Genomic DNA, 18,532 nt, shown 5'->3' with positions numbered 1-18,532 from the left:
AATTTACTGTACTCTGTGTGTTACCGTGAAAACTTAACAATTTCAAGCACAATAATTGCAGCAGTCCCTCTGCAAAAAGGACTGCTGCAATTATTGGAATTTATCTGTGTGTTTGGGTGGTTACTGATGCAGAGCTCTAATATGGGTCTGGTATTTTCAGATAGCAACTATTACAAGGCCCAAGCTCTGAAGAATGCTGAGGATGCTTACCAGATTCATCAAGCCCGGGTATGTATTTTTTGATCCATGAAGTAGAAGAACAAGCAGAGTAATTGGTAGAAGCCACAGTACCAGGATCTTTCATAGCAGTCAAGTCAAATAGGTTAATCCGGTGACCAGATTTGAATTTAAGTCCATATACACATTTTGTGTTAAATCAGTAGAAAACCAGAGTATGACGATTTGGGCTATAGGAACAGACTCATTTTCTCTTCATTTCTGATGAGTATTCATGTCTTAATGTGAATTGTAAAGCCCTTTACACTACAGTTTCTTGATAAGTTAATATATTCACCATCTTATGCATTACCTTCCTCTTCCTGTTCAGACCAGATCATTTGATGAAGATGCAAAGGAGAGCCGGGCAGCTGCTTTACGGGCTGCTAACAAATCCGGGACTGGATTTGGAGAGAGCTACAGTTTAGCAAACCCATCTATCCGAGCAGGAGAAGATATTCCACAGCCTACCATTTTCAATGGAAAACTGAAAGGTTATCAACTGAAAGGCATGAATTGGCTCGCCAACCTATATGAGCAGGTATATTAGTATATCTTGCAAATTTTTATAACTTTGTCATTAAAGTTGGCCAAAAAAATCAACTGTTATTAAAAATAGACTGTGTATAGTTGATATTTAATGTATTTGGAAAAAAAAAAAGTACTAGGTAGGCCATGTACCAGTTCTTGATTATTCTTTGATTATTGAATCAAAGTTCTTGATTATTTAGTACATAACAGCTTTGAATGGGGCTTTAAGTTCAGTATTCTTTGTGTGGTTTATACAACTGTATAGATCATATATATACAACTTAGATCATATATGGAGGAGACTTTTCCTGTTTGGAGTTGCATATTGTTTCAAGCTTGGGTCAGCAGATAAACTGCAGGCAGTCTTGTCCTTGTGAGTGTGCCCAGGTCACAATGGGATCATGAAGTGCAGAGAGGCTTAGGGGAAAAATAAGACTGAGAGATGAATGAAATACAGTTGAGATCAATTACGTCTCAGGAGTAGATGCAAGAGATGATAAAGTTTCAGAGTTGTTACAGTGGGGCTGTTCCTCCTCAGTTCAGTAGCAACTGTTTTGCTAGTTCTTTGTAGTTTAAAAAGTAGTAAAGTGAAGGTGTTCATTTATGGATCTTTTGCAGGGCATCAATGGAATCCTGGCAGATGAAATGGGTCTGGGTAAAACAGTACAAAGTATTGCTCTCCTTGCACATCTGGCTGAGGTAGGTGGGTTATACCTTGTTCCTGGGTAGTACGCTTGATAGAAGATGCGTACTTTTCACATGTTGGAAATGAATTTTGGATTACAAAGCTTAAATGTCTCGAAGGGTATTTTATACATTGTTTCCACATGGAGCCATTGAAATAGTTATGAATGTATGTCAATTTTTATTTATATAGAGTTTTCATTTATTCACAGAGTAAAATCTTCTCACTTGCACTGAATGTAAAAGCCTCAGGAGAGAACACTCACACTTGATGGTTCACTGAGTTTTACAGATCAAAGTGCTCAGATTCTGAGCTTCATGGCAATTAGCATTAATTTCCATATTCCAGTGGGGTGTTTTAGGAAGCATAGTGATTCTTTTGTGCCAGGGCAGACAAACAAAACAGAATTAACAACAGGAGCTTACTTCTTAATGCAAAAATAGATACATTTTTTAAAAAAAATAAAAGTCTTGATTGCAATCCACTCACTTGCCCTAAATAGGAGATATCAGTGAAGTGATACTAGAAGCAAAATTAGCTGCACTAGTGACCAAGTGACAATTGTGTGCATTTCTTTATGTTACTGCTACTGTTGGCCAAAATACTGTAAAAGTGTGCAGAGCTGAAGGTTCCTGAGCTCATCTGCATAGAGAGAATCACAAGATAAGCTTGTCTTGCTGTGACACTGCACCTTGAGGTTTTTCGAAGGTTACATAGCGCTTTGTTCTTCTGCCTCTCCCTTAAGAGGGCCGGCTTGTAACTGCTAATATATTAATGGATCAACTCAGTTATTCACCAGAGAGCACTGTAATTTGTGATGTGGCAGAGCTAAGTTTTTCAATGTGACCTTAAGTTCTTATCAAAATAACAGGGGCTGTTAGTAACATGCAGGTGGCAACTCTCAGAAACAAAGGAGTTTGTTCTGGGAAGAACTTTGCTGTTATGAAATAAGTTTTGGTTAAACATTAGATCTGCTCTGTTTGATTTTGTATCACCCTGCTGTGCTGGAAGAGTTTTGCTATTTTGCATACAGTTCCCTCTCATGTAGTCACTGTCATTTAGTAGATTTAAAGCCATATCAAACCATCTCTTTATCACCTCACTTCAATTATTTTTTTAAATTTAATTTTTTATGCGTGTTTTCCAGAGAGAGAACATCTGGGGACCTTTTTTAATAATTTCACCTGCCTCTACTCTGAACAACTGGCACCAGGAGTTTGCCAGATTTGTACCTAAATTTAAGGTAATAAGCATGTCCAAGAAATTTCTTTCTGTTTCCTTGAGAGCAAACCATTTTGTTCTCCTGAGTTCTGTATCACATCTGGGTGCCTACTGAATATGAAACTCTGTAATGGGACTGTTTCTGGTACTTTTTCCCATCATCCTGGTTTTTTTCTGAAGTGTTTAGTTTTTTAGGGCTTGAAAATATTATGACTTTAATCACATGGTTTTCATTTTGCATTGACTTAAAGACACCTTCTCAGTAAGGAGCTGTGGTAGGTCAGCAAGTGGATGCATAATTGTAACATGTGGGCCTGGCAGCAGAACCAGGAATTACATACTGAGTTTTATGTAATGTCTTTGGGGTTAGAGCTGTGTTTTCAGTCATTCATATGAATTTGAGTCAGATAAAGATTGTATGTGAACAAATGCTGAACAGATAACAGGGAAGCAAAATGAAGTTATTACAGAAAAATAGAAGAACTATGGCCATACAGTTAATAATCAAGGAAAAGCAGAGAGGTGAAGCACAAATAGATAAGAACAAAAAGATTGAAAGAAAACATGGAGTTTTTCAGATATATTGTGAATGTGAAAACATAGTAAATAGAAATAGTAAGCAGTTAATTAGAAAGAAGGAACTATCAGTTACTAAAAAACAAGCTGCTTACCTGTCCCCCAGTGGAAATATTGGAGTGTTGCAAAGGAGAATTTGAAAAGAAATGTGTACTGCTAAAACAGTGCTGTAATTTCAGAATTCAGGATAGGCAAAAGTTTCAGAAGCTTGCAGTTACATCTGCAAAGAGAAACAGATCATAATTTAAGTATTTGTGTTGTTAACATAATAACCTTTGATATAAAGAAGTCTTGATTGTTTTTTTTTGAAACATCAGATTTTCCTTTTTACAGAAAACAGTAGAAGAAATCTAGTTGTGAGTAACCAGCATACCAGTAACATCAGGCTAATTGTTTGAATGTCTTGGCTGCTTAAAAAAGTATGAGGAAAAAACTTTGAATGTGTTACTATAAGTGATTCTTGAATCTGGGGCAAGGCAAAATTAAAGGACTTAGCTTTTACCAAATAGCTTGCTTTGGAGATCCTGGTGAGACTGTACATTGGTTGTGGTGTTGTTTAGTTTGAAGTATCTGTATGAAGAGAAGGTGTGCTAGAGCATAGTTCAATACTTTTTATTCCAGTGACTTGTATTTTGGAATCAATTGACATTACTGAGCCTTTAAAGCAACTAAGAAATTCAACTGAAGAAATTCAAATACTTGTGTTATTGAGGAGGTATTCGAAAGAAAAGAAAAGCCAACACAACCTAAAAATAAACCATTCATGTCTTTTCATAGCCCAAAATAATAGGGACTCTTGATTAAAAAACTTGAGAGCTGTTGGCCAGTCTATCTACTTTGTCTCACTTTGATCTATTCATTGTATGGAATAGGCAAGCAACTGTTTATGCTTTCTCCTTCTCAGGAATGAAATACAGCAAATGTTTGAAAAATGCAGTCAGGATGCTTGTGAAAAGACAGTTTTCTCTTTTTTGACTTAAACACCAAACTGTTTATATCATTGTATAGCTGTTCTTTGGCATGCTGATCTTATTGCATGCTGATGTTTACCTCATCCATGGAACAAAATGTATTTTAAAAATAAGTTTTCTAAACTTACTGTCACATGTTTACAACTTCAATCAATCTTTTTTTCAACCAGTTTTGTTTCTTCCTCTAATCATACAGAAGTGTGCAGTCAGTTCTGCTTGTAGTAAATCACAGTGAATTTATGTCCCTGGCAGAATATATTAAACAAAAAGACTAAAAAGTGATTTGTCAGTCTGGTTGTTTTACAAACAGAACAGTAGGAAGAATATTCAATTACAGGCTTTTGGAACTTGCCAGTTGAAGTTATAAGACTTTTCACCACCTCAGAAAGCAGCATTCTTCCTCCCTCCCAAACCTCCCAGTCTTAGCTGACTGTAAGTCTTTCCACCAGGCAGGAGATGGCAGTACAGTGTTATTAACCAGTGGCAGGAGTCAGTGCTCTGCAAAGGTCTGAGTAATAGTTTTGAACTGTAGATAGTTTAAAGGCTTTCTCTGGTGGTAGTGCTTGATTTTAAAATCAAGCACTTATATATAAGTATAATATATAAGTATAAATATAAGAATCAAATTCTTATATTAAATATATTCATGCCAGACATTTTAACTTCATCTCAGCTTTTTGGGGTCAGTTCTGAAATAGAAAACCAACAGGACCATGGAGGTTGTTAAACAGGCAACAAGCCTTCTAGTCCTCTAGCTTTAACTATAGCAGTTGAGTGCATTCTGCCATAAGCAAAGTATCATTTTTAATTTTTGGAAAAAAAAACTGACTAGAAGGTTTGTGCTAAATGCTAATGGGCATTTTTAGATTCTCAGCATAGCTTGATCAGGCCAAGTTTCTTGATGCCTTTTCCTGGAATGCTCTTTTTAGTAAAGTAAATTACAGTATTTTTAAATGCTTTTTGATTTTTCTCGATGGTAAAAAGATAATTTCCCTTTTTGTTGTTTTGGAGAAAGAAGTATGTCATTTTGTAGACTACAGACTATAAATTTCCAGAGCTGGTGTCATTATTTGAAAATAACGTCTTTCTGGTTTTTTTACTGTTTCAGGTGCTACCTTATTGGGGAAATCCCCATGATAGAAAGGTGATCAGAAAGTTCTGGAGTCAGGTAATGCCAGCATGAATGTGTACTTTGACTGTCTTTCTCTATGCGCAGTAAACCAGGAACTGTTGCTACATGTCACCAAACTAAGCTAGTGGTGTGGATGCAGAGTTTCTTAATTCCTGTAGTAACATTTTCATTAAGATAATGAGGTGGAAGACTTCTCTTGTGCTGAAGAGCAATACCATACAGGGCAATTGAATGTGGCGTGGGGTTCAGATGAAGAACTAGAGCTCTGTAAATAAAGCAGGAAGTTTCAGTGTCAAGGACTGTTTATTCTGTTTGAGTGACCTAGCTTGGGATATCCCAATGCAGAATCCCTGCAGTTCTGTCAAGATTGTTCCTTATTTAACAATAGCATTTTGTAGGGTTCAGTACCCAGGTCTTGTCTTGCCTTGCACATTAAAAAACATCTGAATTTGTTCGAGGGCTGAAGTCCAGGTCCACTAGTTGAGTAACTGTGATATAATTAATTTTACAAGTCAGCTGTGGAAAATGCAATAGTAATGAGAAGATTGTAAAACAGAAGTCTGAAATTACAGTAAACTCTTGAAAATGTACTTAGATTATGTGGACATTTGTTTCTCCTTTTGTGGTTGTAGAAGACATTGTATACTCAGGATGCTCCTTTCCACGTGGTAATTACCAGTTACCAGCTGGTAGTGCAGGATGTGAAGTATTTCCAGCGAGTGAAGTGGCAGTATATGGTGCTGGATGAAGCACAAGCACTCAAGAGTAGCTCCAGGTAATAAACTAACTGAAAATAAAATCTTTTCTGTGTATCAGCCTCTTGGAGGAGTATCAAGAACGCATCAAGAGAACATAAATTGATAGAAGTTAAAATTGACACACATAAGACCCCTTAAGTATCTAACCCAGTTAAATATCTATATAACTCTCTGACATGGGATAGATTCATTAGGGTTTTTGCATTTAGATTTTCCAGATATGTAAAATGTAATTAAAAGGTAGCTCTGGAACAGAAACTTGTATGGAGCACAGGACAGTTAAACAAAACAGTGTGAAATGCTGTTCACTTTCCCTCCTGACTACTCACATAATTCTGCCTGGTGAATGATCTGTAGTCTTTAGTTTATATTGCTTATATTGGCTCCATTAACTGCATTATTTTGATTCCTTATTCAGTGGCACTTCCAGACATGAATGAAGGTCAGAACCCCATGAGTACTGTTGGCTGCAGTAAAGCCCAGTGTGTGTTATGAGACTCTATGCCAGAAAATTTTCTGTTTGTTTTCAAGTAATGGATTTGTCCATCTTTATTTCTATAATTGCTTTCCCATAACCTTTGTCCAAGTCGCAGTAAGTTGAGGACTGCTTTAGATGCAGGCTGATTCTGACCAAAGTTTGTCTCTTCAGCATTCTTGGGAAACCACCCCTCAAAGATTATTTTAATGTATAGCTCAGCACTCTTGTCACAGAATCCTATACGCTTCCTCTTTTAAAGTGTGAAAAATACATGACATTCTGATTCAAAGTACCTGTTTCTTTTGGAAAGTTAATTATTCTGATCATGAGACTTTATTAGTAAGCATTTGTTTTAAAAATGAGTAAAAAAGATATTTAGAAAAATATAATAAATTACACTCTTTTTTTTTTAATTGGAAAAAGGTTGTTTTTTCCTGTAGTTGTCTTTTGAAAGACGGGAACAGCTGTAATAGTTTTGTCCAGTGACTTCCAAAGATCATTTGGGAATCTCACTGGAAACAATTTGCCTTAAAATACCTTATGCTTCATATCATTCTACAGTTTTCTCTATAAATTATTTTTCTTGCTTTTATTCATCAGTGTTCGTTGGAAGATCCTACTACAGTTCCAATGCCGAAACAGATTGTTGTTGACTGGTACCCCAATTCAGAACACAATGGCTGAGGTATTTGGGAGCTCAAAAGAGTGGATTTTTCTTTATACCAATAATACATAGTAAATATATGTAAACAGTTGAGAAATCTGTTGTATTTTTGTGGTTGCGGGATCATGCTTGTAGCAAACCACTGGCAGACAAACATGGGATCTGCCCTGGGAGGGAAAAATATGGAAACTTGCCACACATTTAAACAAAACTAAAGATATTTGAAGTAATACTTAGATTACAGGATGAAATTTAATTCTAGTGACTTTTCCTTTTGTTGGCTGCAGTAATTAGAATATGTTTGTCACTGCTTTCTAGTGGGATTCTGTTAAGTTGATATCTGTGGCATTGTGGGGGGAGGCAGGAAGAGAATGCAGCTGGTGTTTTGTTTAATTTTGCCATGTCTCATGATCTAGTGAAGTCATTTTGCTTATGAAGAGCTGCAAGCTTTTGGGATCCCCAATTACCTTATCCACAGTAGGATGACTTTTGCTAATCTGGTGTTTTCTCCTCTCCTTTTAGCTGTGGGCCCTGCTGCATTTTATCATGCCAACACTGTTTGATTCCCATGAAGAGTTCAATGAGTGGTTTTCTAAGGACATAGAGAGCCATGCAGAGAACAAATCTGCTATTGATGAGAGTGAGTGCAGAGTGTAACTGTTATGATTTTTATATTAAGAATCTGTTGCCTTTTTGAACTAAAAATGGCTAAATTTTCTATGAGATATGCAGAGGATGCATAATGAGATTGGAACATTACTGGATTGCTGTTGATGATTTACATTGAAGTTTCTGTTTCTGGCTGTAATATAGCATGTGTAATGAACAGAAAAACAATGTAGCACAGCACTCATTTGAAAAAGAAAAATCAACAGAGGAAAATATCAACTCTATGCTGTAAGAATTCACATGGGGGAAATGGCTGAGCAGTTATGGACTTAATTTGTCATAAAACACCATATAATTTTCCTTTTTGATTAAGTAATTGTTCTTTCTTTCCCCTTCCCTTTATTTCAGACCAGCTATCCCGCTTGCACATGATCCTGAAGCCTTTCATGTTGAGAAGAATCAAGAAAGATGTGGAAAATGAACTGTCAGATAAGGTGAGAAAAAGTATTTCTCTGGAATGGGTATTACAGCTCTATTGTCATGGCTCTGTTCTCTGATCTGGTTTTTGCAAACTTGTTTGTCAGTCTGCATACCTGAAATCTGACTGTAGACTTCTCTTCAACCTTCACTTTCTTGCACCTCATCCCAGCAATGTCATTAGATATGAATGTAACTAAAGAACTTCTAATTAATAAACGTTTTTCTTGGGAAAGTATTTTGTTACCTGTTAAAAATGAAATATCTTCAGTCCTGGTTAAGTTGACAGAAGTGTCCCTAATGGCCGTGAAGGAGATTAATACATCAATTACTGGGTGATAAACATCTCCAGTTGCCTTTGTGAAGGATTTGGCATGGATTTAGTTTTTTTTTTTTTTGCTTGCCTGTACAGAGAAATACATAGTGGCAGCATCATGCTCTTCTCTCTTGCCAGTCTCTTAATTTCACATGGATGTTAGCAATACTAGATGATCTTGTGGTCAGCAGTCCCCAGGTTGAGAGACATTGGCTGAGAGACATCTGGTTTGTTCTGATGAGTTTAATTATTTCAGTGGCCTTCCCACAGACACTGTTGTTGTGCGATGCACCCGTCGCTGCTGTGGGTCCTGGCACTCCTTAGCATGGGTCTAAGTGGGGACCTGTAGGATGGCAGAATTGAAGTCAGATTTTAAACTGATCAGCTGCAGGTGTGATGTCAGCTTCTTAAGAATCCATCTGTTTACTCAGTTGTGTTCATGTACTTTTAAAGGTCTGTCTCCCACATCATTACACAAGCCTTCCAAAACACACCTGTCAGTCAAGTCCTTTCCAGGACTTGATTTTAGATCCTGAAGAGAATATCTGAATGCAACTGCCTATAAATGTATTTTTTGAAAAAGTTGTGTTTTCCTCAAGGTGTGTTTCAGCTTTATGTACACTAATGTTATCATCCTTCATTTTAGAGAAAGAAATGGCTAAATCTTCATTATCATTTTGCAGATTGAAATTCTTATGTACTGCCAGCAGACAAGTCGACAGAAGCTCTTGTACCAAGCTCTGAAAAACAAAATCTCTATTGATGACCTCTTGCAGTCATCAATGGGCACTACTCAGCAAGCACAGACCACCACTAGTAGTCTCATGAATCTAGTCATGCAGTTTAGGAAGGTAAGGCTATTTTAAATAATAATTTTTGAAAAGTATGATCATTGGTTAGCACCAAACTAAGATATGGCTTCTAGAAAACACCATAATGAAAAAAAATCTGGCATAGGCAAGCAAATTGGCATGCAATTCAGTTGTGTTTCAGATGCAGTGTAGCATTGATGTTGGGTGAAGAAGGGTTTTAGCTCTATGATGCATGCATTTGCTAGCTGGTTTGGTTACAAAGGTTGGTTTGGTTGAAGGAAGCCATTCAGTTGGGAAGAAGAGGCAATAGCTGTTATATGAATAGCAAAAGGTCTGATGCCATATTCAGATTTGAGCAGATACACTAAAATAACCATGCAATATTAAGCAATACTGAAGTTTCAGTGATCATTGGTCATGGTTGATTTGGGATGTAGATGCTGCACTGGACTAAGTTAATTCTTCCCAGCTTTTGACACGCTCTCTGTCTTACAGGTGTGCAATCACCCAGAACTGTTTGAGCGACAAGAAACTTGGTCTCCATTTCACATCTCCCTAAAGCCATACCAGATTTCCAAGTTCCTCTACCGTCATGGACAGATCAGGGTCTTCAACCACTCACGGGACAGGCAAGCATATTCCACTTCCTATCCAGTTTAGCATATTTAGTATTATTACTTACACTTATTTTTATAAATGCTAATTAGCTCCCTTACCTGGTGTACTTAAGTGATGTTGGCTGAGCAGTCCATTTCCTTTTAGTCATTCAGCTGTTAAACATCTGATATAGGTGCTCTTTCTTGGTGGAATTCTAATCACAGAATATCCCTTTGATTGTGTAAGAAAGCCAGGAAAAGGAATTTAGAGTTGTTGCTGATGATGTGTAGTAGAATTGAGCTTTAAGAGATCCTTGAAACAACAAAAAGCCCCACCTGATTTCCCTTTAGTGAGTTTTCTCATGCAAGGAAACTGTCAGTATCTGTCTGTTGCAACATGGTATAACATGAGCATCTGCTAGTGCCTTGACAGCTTTTAATGCTCACCTTGGATGAGGAGAATCTGCCTAAGTGCAGTTTCCTGTTTTCTCCAACCATGCCAGTTCTTGATAAATTTTGTCTGCATTCAGTTATGAGAAGTGCTGAGGGAAGACACAAGAGAGACATGTATGAAGACAAGATCAGCTTTTCTAGAAACATACAGTGCAGTTCCAACACAACAATGGTGTGTCTCAGTGTCAAATTAACAGTAGTGCATGTAGACTGATGGCACTTTCCTTCTACTGCTGTCCAGTTCCAGATATTCAGAGCACTAAAATACTTACCTTGAAGAAGTGATTGTGTGATTGAACATTTTATGTGTTAACACCTTCTTATTGATGTTGTTTGGTTTTGTTCCTTTAATTTTCAGGTGGTTACGGGTTTTACTTTCGCCATTTGCACCAGACCACATCCAGCAGTCTCTCTTCCACAGGAAGGGTAGGTTTTCAGTCTTGGGAAGCAAGTTGGATTTTAATATGCCTTCTTCTTCAGGGGGAAGGACTGAGAGGCCAGATTAATTAGTTCTCCGAGATAATATGATAAGAACTTACTAAAATTTTGTTTGTGTTTGTACGTACATTTTATTTGCTCAGAGAGGAAACAATGGAAAGCAGCTGGAGGAATCTGTTGGATAACTTGTCATTTAGTTACTGCTTAATCCTAGTGCAGTATTCTAATTCAGTCTGTCTTGTTTTAACTTGCTTCAAGAGATTAGTGCTGCCTTTTTAATCTAATGTGAATTTTTCATAGATTCAATTCTAAGAAATCTTGGATTCATTTCAGTACATTCTGTGTTGTATCTTAAACTGCCAACTTACTTTCAACTAGAAACTAGATGAGATGCAAGTGACCCAGAATCTATCAATGAGCAAAAACCCCAGAAAAGCTGCTGATATTGGCAGATACAATTTATTATAGATGGTTGGATATTTTTTCTACAAGACCTAATTAGATCATTCAGCTACTGAGATGGGAAAATCTTCAGAAGTATGAAGCAAGAGAGATACTGGCTGCATTACTATGCTGAAATCTGTTAGCGTGGACCTCTTCAGCTGGTATTGGGGCTATGCAGTGCACATGGGTGGGCCTGCAAGGCTTTTCCCTACCAATACCTGCAGCTCCTTCTAACCCATTTGACTTCCTGTGTGAGAGGGAGCATGTGAGACAGACATCCTGAGGTATGCATGTTCTGGACTGCTGTCTGGAAGATATTTGTTCAAATTTGCAAATATACACACTGCCTATTAATTCTTAATAAGTGAAACAAATGTCCACTGCACTTGGGCCTAGCATGTATTTCTCTTTCTTGGTAAGAGCCCTTCTCTTGCCCACACTGGGAAATGAACTGGAACGTGGAGTCTGGCAACAGAGATTCAAACTGAACTTTCTAAAAGATCTAGGTTAAGTATTTCTAAGAGATGTAGGTTAAATTAAGATCTCCTGTTTATTCACCTAGATTTGTCATGTGTCATAGAATGTGTATCCTGAATGGATGAAGTAAATTTAGTTTTCAGCTATGAGTGTCTGTGAAATGTGTTGGCCTAACTTCAGTATTTCTGTGACCTAGGCATCAATGAAGAAAGCTGTTTTTCCTTCCTCCGGTTTATTGATGTCTCTCCAGCAGAAATGGCAAACCTTATGAATCAGGGACACTTAGCCAGGTGAGGACAACTTTTTTTCTCTCTTTTAGTAATTACAGGAAAAGTACAGATGATGTCAGTCATTCCTCTCTAAACCTGCATTTTCTGTGCCTCCTAATATTATAATTTCTCTATCATTATCTAATACTAGAACAGCTTCTGGAGTGTTCCTCCAGGTATAGGGCACCATTATGCAATGCAGTTTTTATGCCCTGTCACAAGAAACCCTGTGTTACAAAGAGTTGGCATTGTAAATACACAGGATGGTCAAAGGGCAAAAGGAGAGTTTGCTTCCGGTCATGCTGCAGGTTGCTGGTGTTATCAAGCACAAAATCCAGACTTTGGAAGGCCAGTTCAGTGCAGTTCTTACCAGTTGCACTCGAGTGTATGTTTTAAACACACGTGGAATAAGCTTGTGCTGTGGTAGTTGTTCTTCAGCCCTGAGCCATACTTTCCACATGTCTTGTTATTAATATGGAATGTCATTCTGAGGCATAGGCTTTGAACTGTGGATTTATACTATCTTGAGAGGAGAGGTGATCTTTTAAGTTATACTGTAGTCTGAAAGGACTCTGAGTCAGGTTAATAGGGACTGTAAGAAATTTTAGACTAAAAGTAAGTCTTTATTATTAAATAGAGATGTTCCACTTTAGGGCTTTTTAAGTGTAATATTATTTTTTTGTTCTGGTTATTTTGAATTACTGTTTCTTGAATGCCCCTCAATAACATAATTCAGATTTCTCTTGCTGTGTCTCAGTGGTATTTATGATAAATTCTGCATTGATTACATGTTGTTATGAATAATTTATATGTAATTTACAGAAAAGTTGATGCAATTTTAAATAGTAGTGGCTAAGTGGGGCTTGACCATTTTAGATTAAGTGCTTCAAAGTATATCCTGATTTAATCACTTAGATTCAGTTAAGCCACCTTAGAAAAAATTGAAATAAGAAAAATTTTGAAGATGTCCAGCAGAAATTATTTTCTTTAAGGCAGGATGCTGTAAGCCTGATATTCTGACAAAAACCCCATTTCTGTCAAATACAGTTATGCTGTAAATATATTCAAGCCTTTCTTTCACAAAGCAGTGAATAAATGCATCTCCTCTGTTTTTTTTTCAGATGGTTAGCTCTTTTCCTGTCTCTGAAAGCATCCTACAGGCTCCATCACATGCGCTCCTGGATGGAGACTGAAGAGGACAAAGAGCAGGGGTCATGTTTTCTGAGGAACAGGGATTTCTTGCTTGATGTAAATTTCCCACTGTCTTTCCCTAACTTGCACAGCTGCACTTTGCTGCAGGTAAGCAAAATTTCTGTGGTCTGGGGACAGTAGCAAATCCTCAAAGACTGAGAAATGATGAAAACCATTCTGTCCTTATGAAACAGGGAAAACAGACTTGATAATGGGATGATGATACTGTCTGCTTTTTTAGATACAGTTAAGAGACTCTAGAGTGCTGAACAGAAAAATAGTTAACCCGTCTCCTTCACATGTGGCCTTACATTTCAAAACTTGCTATAATGAAAAAATCAGTTGACTTAGAAGACTTCAAAATATTACTGGAGCACCAAAAGTAGATACAGGAGCAGCAGAACTAGACTCATGATTTGTCAGGGATAGACTCTGTATGTAAGGTTAGGAGTTTCGTAATGTTTTTATATGCAAAATGGTCATTTTCTGGCTGAAACTGCTCTTCTCCTGTCCAATTCAATACATTGTTGCAGCAGCTGGGGAAAACAGTCTGACAGTATAGCTGGTGAACAAGCATTTTCAGTGCTGTATTTCTACTCTGAAATTTGCTTTGACTACTGTCTGGTAGACCCGTATGTATTCCAATTACTGTGAAATGCAAGATCATTTTTGTTAGTCTTTGGCCTAACAATCAGTGTGAAGATTTTGCCTTTTTATGACTAAATTGCAGTTGATTTCCTGAGTTAGATTAAGGCTCCATTGATTCAGTTCACTGGGAAATAAGTTCACAGAAGTGCTAACGTGGAGTCAGGAAAACGTCTTGGGCAGTTAGCAGATATGCTGTAAAAAAAAATAATTTCTGAAAGAGTGAGATTGTGCCAAATTTCTCAAGGGAATATTGCTTCTGCTCATGAGTCTGGAAGGGGAAAGGAGATAGCCAGAATTCAATTGAATATTGTGTAGAGGAAGTTGAAATTGAAGACGCATAAGCAGTAGGAAACCAACCTTGGACTTGGTGTCATGTTTTGCAGCGTTGACAGCAAAGCCAACAAAATGAGTTCTCCTAGTTATCAAACAAAGAGCCAGCCAAGTGAATGTGTGCCTGTTAACTCTGGCTGTGCTGGTATTTCAGTAATCTGTGTTTCCATGTCTAGCTTGGTAAAATCTCTATGCTATATGAATTTGCTTTCAGTTAGTTTTTTTGTGAATACAGTCAGCTCTTTCTGTACTGCCTGCAGTGCTTATCTCTGAGACTGTAGTGTAGCTCTGTCCTCCTGTTTGTACGGTTAAGGAGAATTTGTGTGTTGGCAGTAAAGAAGATGGTATCAGAATTGAGAAGGTAGCATTCATTTCTACATATGTAGAACAAGTCCTTACATAGCCCTTGGTTTGGTGTGTATGAATATCAAAATGAAAATCATTAGATTTTCTGAAGGACAGAAGATGGATTAAGATCGTAGACTTTAAATGTAAAATGTGGAATATGCATGTGTAGGTTTTAATATTAATGATTAAATTTATAGGATAGGCTACAGACCCACCTATACGACAGTATAGCAAGATTTAAACATTACTTTGGTTTCTCCAGATAATTTCTATTCTTTGAGGATGTCAGTATTGTGTCCTAAGGGTTCCCAGGGCTGTTGGCTGTGTGTAACTAATGGCTGTTGCAACTAGTAAGTTCAGTACAGAAAAAAGCCAGCTGAGGAGCAGAGTTCATCAGTGGGTACAATACAGTGCATTTGTGATAACCCCAGTGAATCTAAAGGAAGAATAGCCCTGCAGTTATGACAGATACTTTAAAGCTGTTTTCTAGCCTTCCTGTTAGACAAATTACCACCTGAAGTCACTTTAAAATAAGCTATATTTACAGAATTCTGTTTGCAGAGCTTTTGTTTAGAACACCTTAAAAAAAAAAAGAAAGGGTGGTTGGGGAGTGCAAAACCTAAAGGAGAGTTGAAAATCAAGCTTCCCTTTACGTGCCTGTCATTTAGCACTGCACATTATTGTGAGTGAAATGAACTAACTTTTTCCTTAGCCCTGACTGGAGAAGCTTTCAATATAACATTCCCCAAGGCTTCCTCTTGGGCTTCATAAGATAGTAACATGTAGGGAATGAGAGGGGTGAGAAAAGAGGAAAAAGGAAATGGTAAAATCTGGAAAGGTTTTTCTTAACTGCTCAGATCAGCATTTCCGATGTAAGAGACAAAGTATGAAAATAAGTCAATAGAAAAAGAGACACATTTATTTTTAATGGATATTTCTGAAATTGAAGTAGCATCTGTCTAAAGACATGTTTAATCATGTAAATACAGAAATTGCTTGCAGAATGTGAGGTCTCTTGATTGCCCCTGCTCAACACCTCCACATGTTATGTATTCATTTGTATGCATTGAATTAAATGAATATAAAATCTGCTCTGTTTACATGAACCCTTCCCTCCTTTCCTTTCGTAATTTTATTTCTATTAAGAAGTGTTAATGGGCTTAAGATGTTGGTAGCAATCACCCATATTTATGTGCAGCTCTATTTGCAATATAGGAGACCCTCTTTCAACTTATTTTGGAGTGCGTAGTTGTACATTCGTGGCTTTTAACAGTCTTCCTCTTTGGTTTTTGGCTTTGTTGTTCTAAAGTATGTGAGCTATTTCAGAGCTGTGACTGTGTTCAGTCCTGTAATTTTACCCAGTCTTTTCCATGTATGTGGTTGATGGGAAGCTGATGGGTTTCCACTGTCCCTGTTATATCTGGTGACTGCTCCATTCATGAATACTTAACAGCTGCATATGTCAGAATTCAGAGGGATGTTTCTTATGTGACCTGCTCATAGTTTGTACACAGGAATCTAGCACTCAAAGCAGATTAATGCCCAGGTACAAATATTTTTCTCTTATTTTGAGTACCTTCTTGAAGCTTTATTGTTTCCTCCTAGGTACTTCAATTGCCATAAAGTCATTTTAAATGTGTCTTTGATATTGTTTTCCAAAAGAGAATTAAGTAACAAACTTGCATAGGTTTGGAATTACAGTTTGTTAACTTCCTCTCTATCCATTTCTTGTATTCTGACTTTCCAGGAAATAATTACCAAATGCCTCTATTGACCAGGGTTCCAATCAGCATGTCAGTGCTTGCTGTCATAAGACTTAGCTCTTGTGACTGGCTGCAGTGATGATTCTTCTTCATAAAATCAGCTGTACTCCCAGTGTGGTGTCCAGGGGTGGGGAAGAGAGAGACTTTGAGCTAAAGCAGCTCTTCCCCCTCTGACTCTTGCTGTCCTTTATTTACTCTCAGCTCTGGAACCCTGTGTCTGCTGATGCAGGCATACCCCAACACATCTAGTATGAACCAACTGCAGAAAACCTTGTATTTTCATGGCTGTTGAATTTTTTGTTTGCTCAGATGTGTAGGCAAAGAGGCTTCTGCAGAGGAGACAAAATTAGCATAGAAAGTGGCACAAATATGGGAAAGGACTTGCCCTTTTTAGCAGCAGAGTTGGTGCTCTGTTGCCACTGTTTCTGTTCTCATATGAGTAAGCCAGCATTCATATCCATTGTCCATAGGCATGTATTTCCAGCCCTGTGATTCCCACACTGTTTCAGCACGTGGCCAGTTTTACCAGGTGGTGAAGCATGTCACAAAACTCACTTGGAGCGGAGGGGCAAGGGTTTGTTTTCATCTTGATCAGCATCTTAAATGAATACAGACAGCTAGGCCAAGAAGAAGGGGCTCTGTGAGGACCGGAGAAAACATGTGAAGCAGTTGTTGCTTAAGCCAGCATTACTGATTAAGAATTGTCAGCTGAGTAAGAGCCTGTTTTTGGGATCACTTCATATTATCCAGTGGGCCAAGCTTTGACCTGTACTTTTTAGCTCTGCTGAGTGTCACTGCAAGACTATTGTCAGCTTTCAGCTCTCAGCTTTCATATATAGAAGAGGAAATGTTCAGTCAGAGTATGAACTTTATTTTTGCCAGCTCCAGCCCATGAGTCTCGCTAGCCGCAGCTGAAGGACGTGCTTAGGGGCTATGGTTGAGTGCAGGTAGTGCTGGCATGTATTTGACAGACTGTTCTCCTCTCCTGTCAGCAGGTTCCAAATGATATGTGCTTGCCATCTGCATCTTGCCCAGTGAATGGAAATGAAAGGGCCCAGAATGCATTATCCATAATAGACTCCTGCTGTGGGTGTTTTCTAGCATTTTTTGACATACATAGAAATGCGTATATCTAATGTATGACATGCTGTACAGGGTGTCTACTTCTATCATGTATCTGGATGTTTACAATTTCAAATACTGGGATTTCATAAAATTGGTAGGCTCTGTAAAGTAAAAGTAGCATGCCATTAATTTTGGTGCATTAGGAACTGGGGCAAAAAATACCAAAACTTGAGATCCCGTTTACCTTTTACTTAAGTGAACTTAAGTGCTGGAATTGCCATTTACCACATCCTGTGGTCCTATGGCAGTGAGAGGTACACCTCTTAATGCTTCTAAAATTATTGCTAGTTTCCTATTGTGTGCAGAATAATGCTCTCTGCAAAATTCAATTTTAACTCACAATAGATAAATGAATAGCTAGAAAACGCCCTGAGCATCATACTTACTAGAATATTCCTGGACTGCCTTCATTAGAAAAGCTAGGGTCAAAAGGTTCAAAGGTAGAAAAACTTGTTTCTGGTTCCAACTGAGCATCAAGACAAGTATTGATATGATCTATTCTGACTGCAAACATTTCTGGATTTAATTGTTCTGATAATTACACAAAGATTCTTCTCATATTCTCCACAGAAGATGTGTAGAGTTTTCCTTATTCAAAGAGAAATACATACAGAATGTGCTTTGTCTGTCTTCCTCATGAGTGGATACAAGATTTGAGAGTAGTATTTCTTCATAGATATTAACTTCTTTGTTTTAATTTTGTTTTCAGAACCTTGTGTTCAGCAGCCACTGTAAAGCAGTTACTGGCTATTCAGACCATGTCATATATAGAAGGAGATCAGCTACCTCATGTGTACGATGCTGCCAGGTGACTGAGGTACCGTCCTTCTTGTGCATAGCCAGTCCACGGGTAAGTCCCAGTTAAGTTGTAAATTATGTATTTTCTATTGTGTTTTAAACCCTGGTAGAATTGTGTCTTAGGAACACAATGATATATTACTTTCTTTTGGTTGGGTAAAACTGTTGTGAGGATATCCTTTTGCTACAGTATTCAATAGTGGTTT

At 37.7% G+C, this 18,532-nt stretch overlaps 1 protein-coding gene across 3 annotated transcripts in view; it reads left to right on the top strand.

Annotated features, from left to right (window-relative positions):
- The window catches only part of INO80 (INO80 complex ATPase subunit), a 62,477-nt gene that overhangs the window by 18,199 nt on the left and 25,746 nt on the right, over positions 1-18,532 (top strand). For all 3 annotated transcript variants that reach the window (XM_054634079.2, XM_054634077.2, XM_054634078.2), the window contains 15 exons: positions 161-228; positions 548-757; positions 1,366-1,446; positions 2,580-2,675; positions 5,309-5,368; positions 5,965-6,107; positions 7,169-7,253; positions 7,755-7,872; positions 8,250-8,335; positions 9,318-9,485; positions 9,942-10,075; positions 10,854-10,921; positions 12,051-12,144; positions 13,245-13,422; positions 18,238-18,378. In XM_054634079.2, the coding sequence (XP_054490054.1) occupies positions 161-228; positions 548-757; positions 1,366-1,446; positions 2,580-2,675; positions 5,309-5,368; positions 5,965-6,107; positions 7,169-7,253; positions 7,755-7,872; positions 8,250-8,335; positions 9,318-9,485; positions 9,942-10,075; positions 10,854-10,921; positions 12,051-12,144; positions 13,245-13,422; positions 18,238-18,378 (1,730 nt within the window). The remainder of the gene's footprint in view (positions 1-160; positions 229-547; positions 758-1,365; positions 1,447-2,579; positions 2,676-5,308; positions 5,369-5,964; positions 6,108-7,168; positions 7,254-7,754; positions 7,873-8,249; positions 8,336-9,317; positions 9,486-9,941; positions 10,076-10,853; positions 10,922-12,050; positions 12,145-13,244; positions 13,423-18,237; positions 18,379-18,532) is intronic.

Source organism: Agelaius phoeniceus, chromosome 6, assembly GCF_051311805.1.
Source record: "Agelaius phoeniceus isolate bAgePho1 chromosome 6, bAgePho1.hap1, whole genome shotgun sequence".
Classification (NCBI taxonomy): Eukaryota; Metazoa; Chordata; class Aves; order Passeriformes; family Icteridae; genus Agelaius; species Agelaius phoeniceus.
This window is presented reverse-complemented; position numbering and strand designations above follow the sequence as displayed.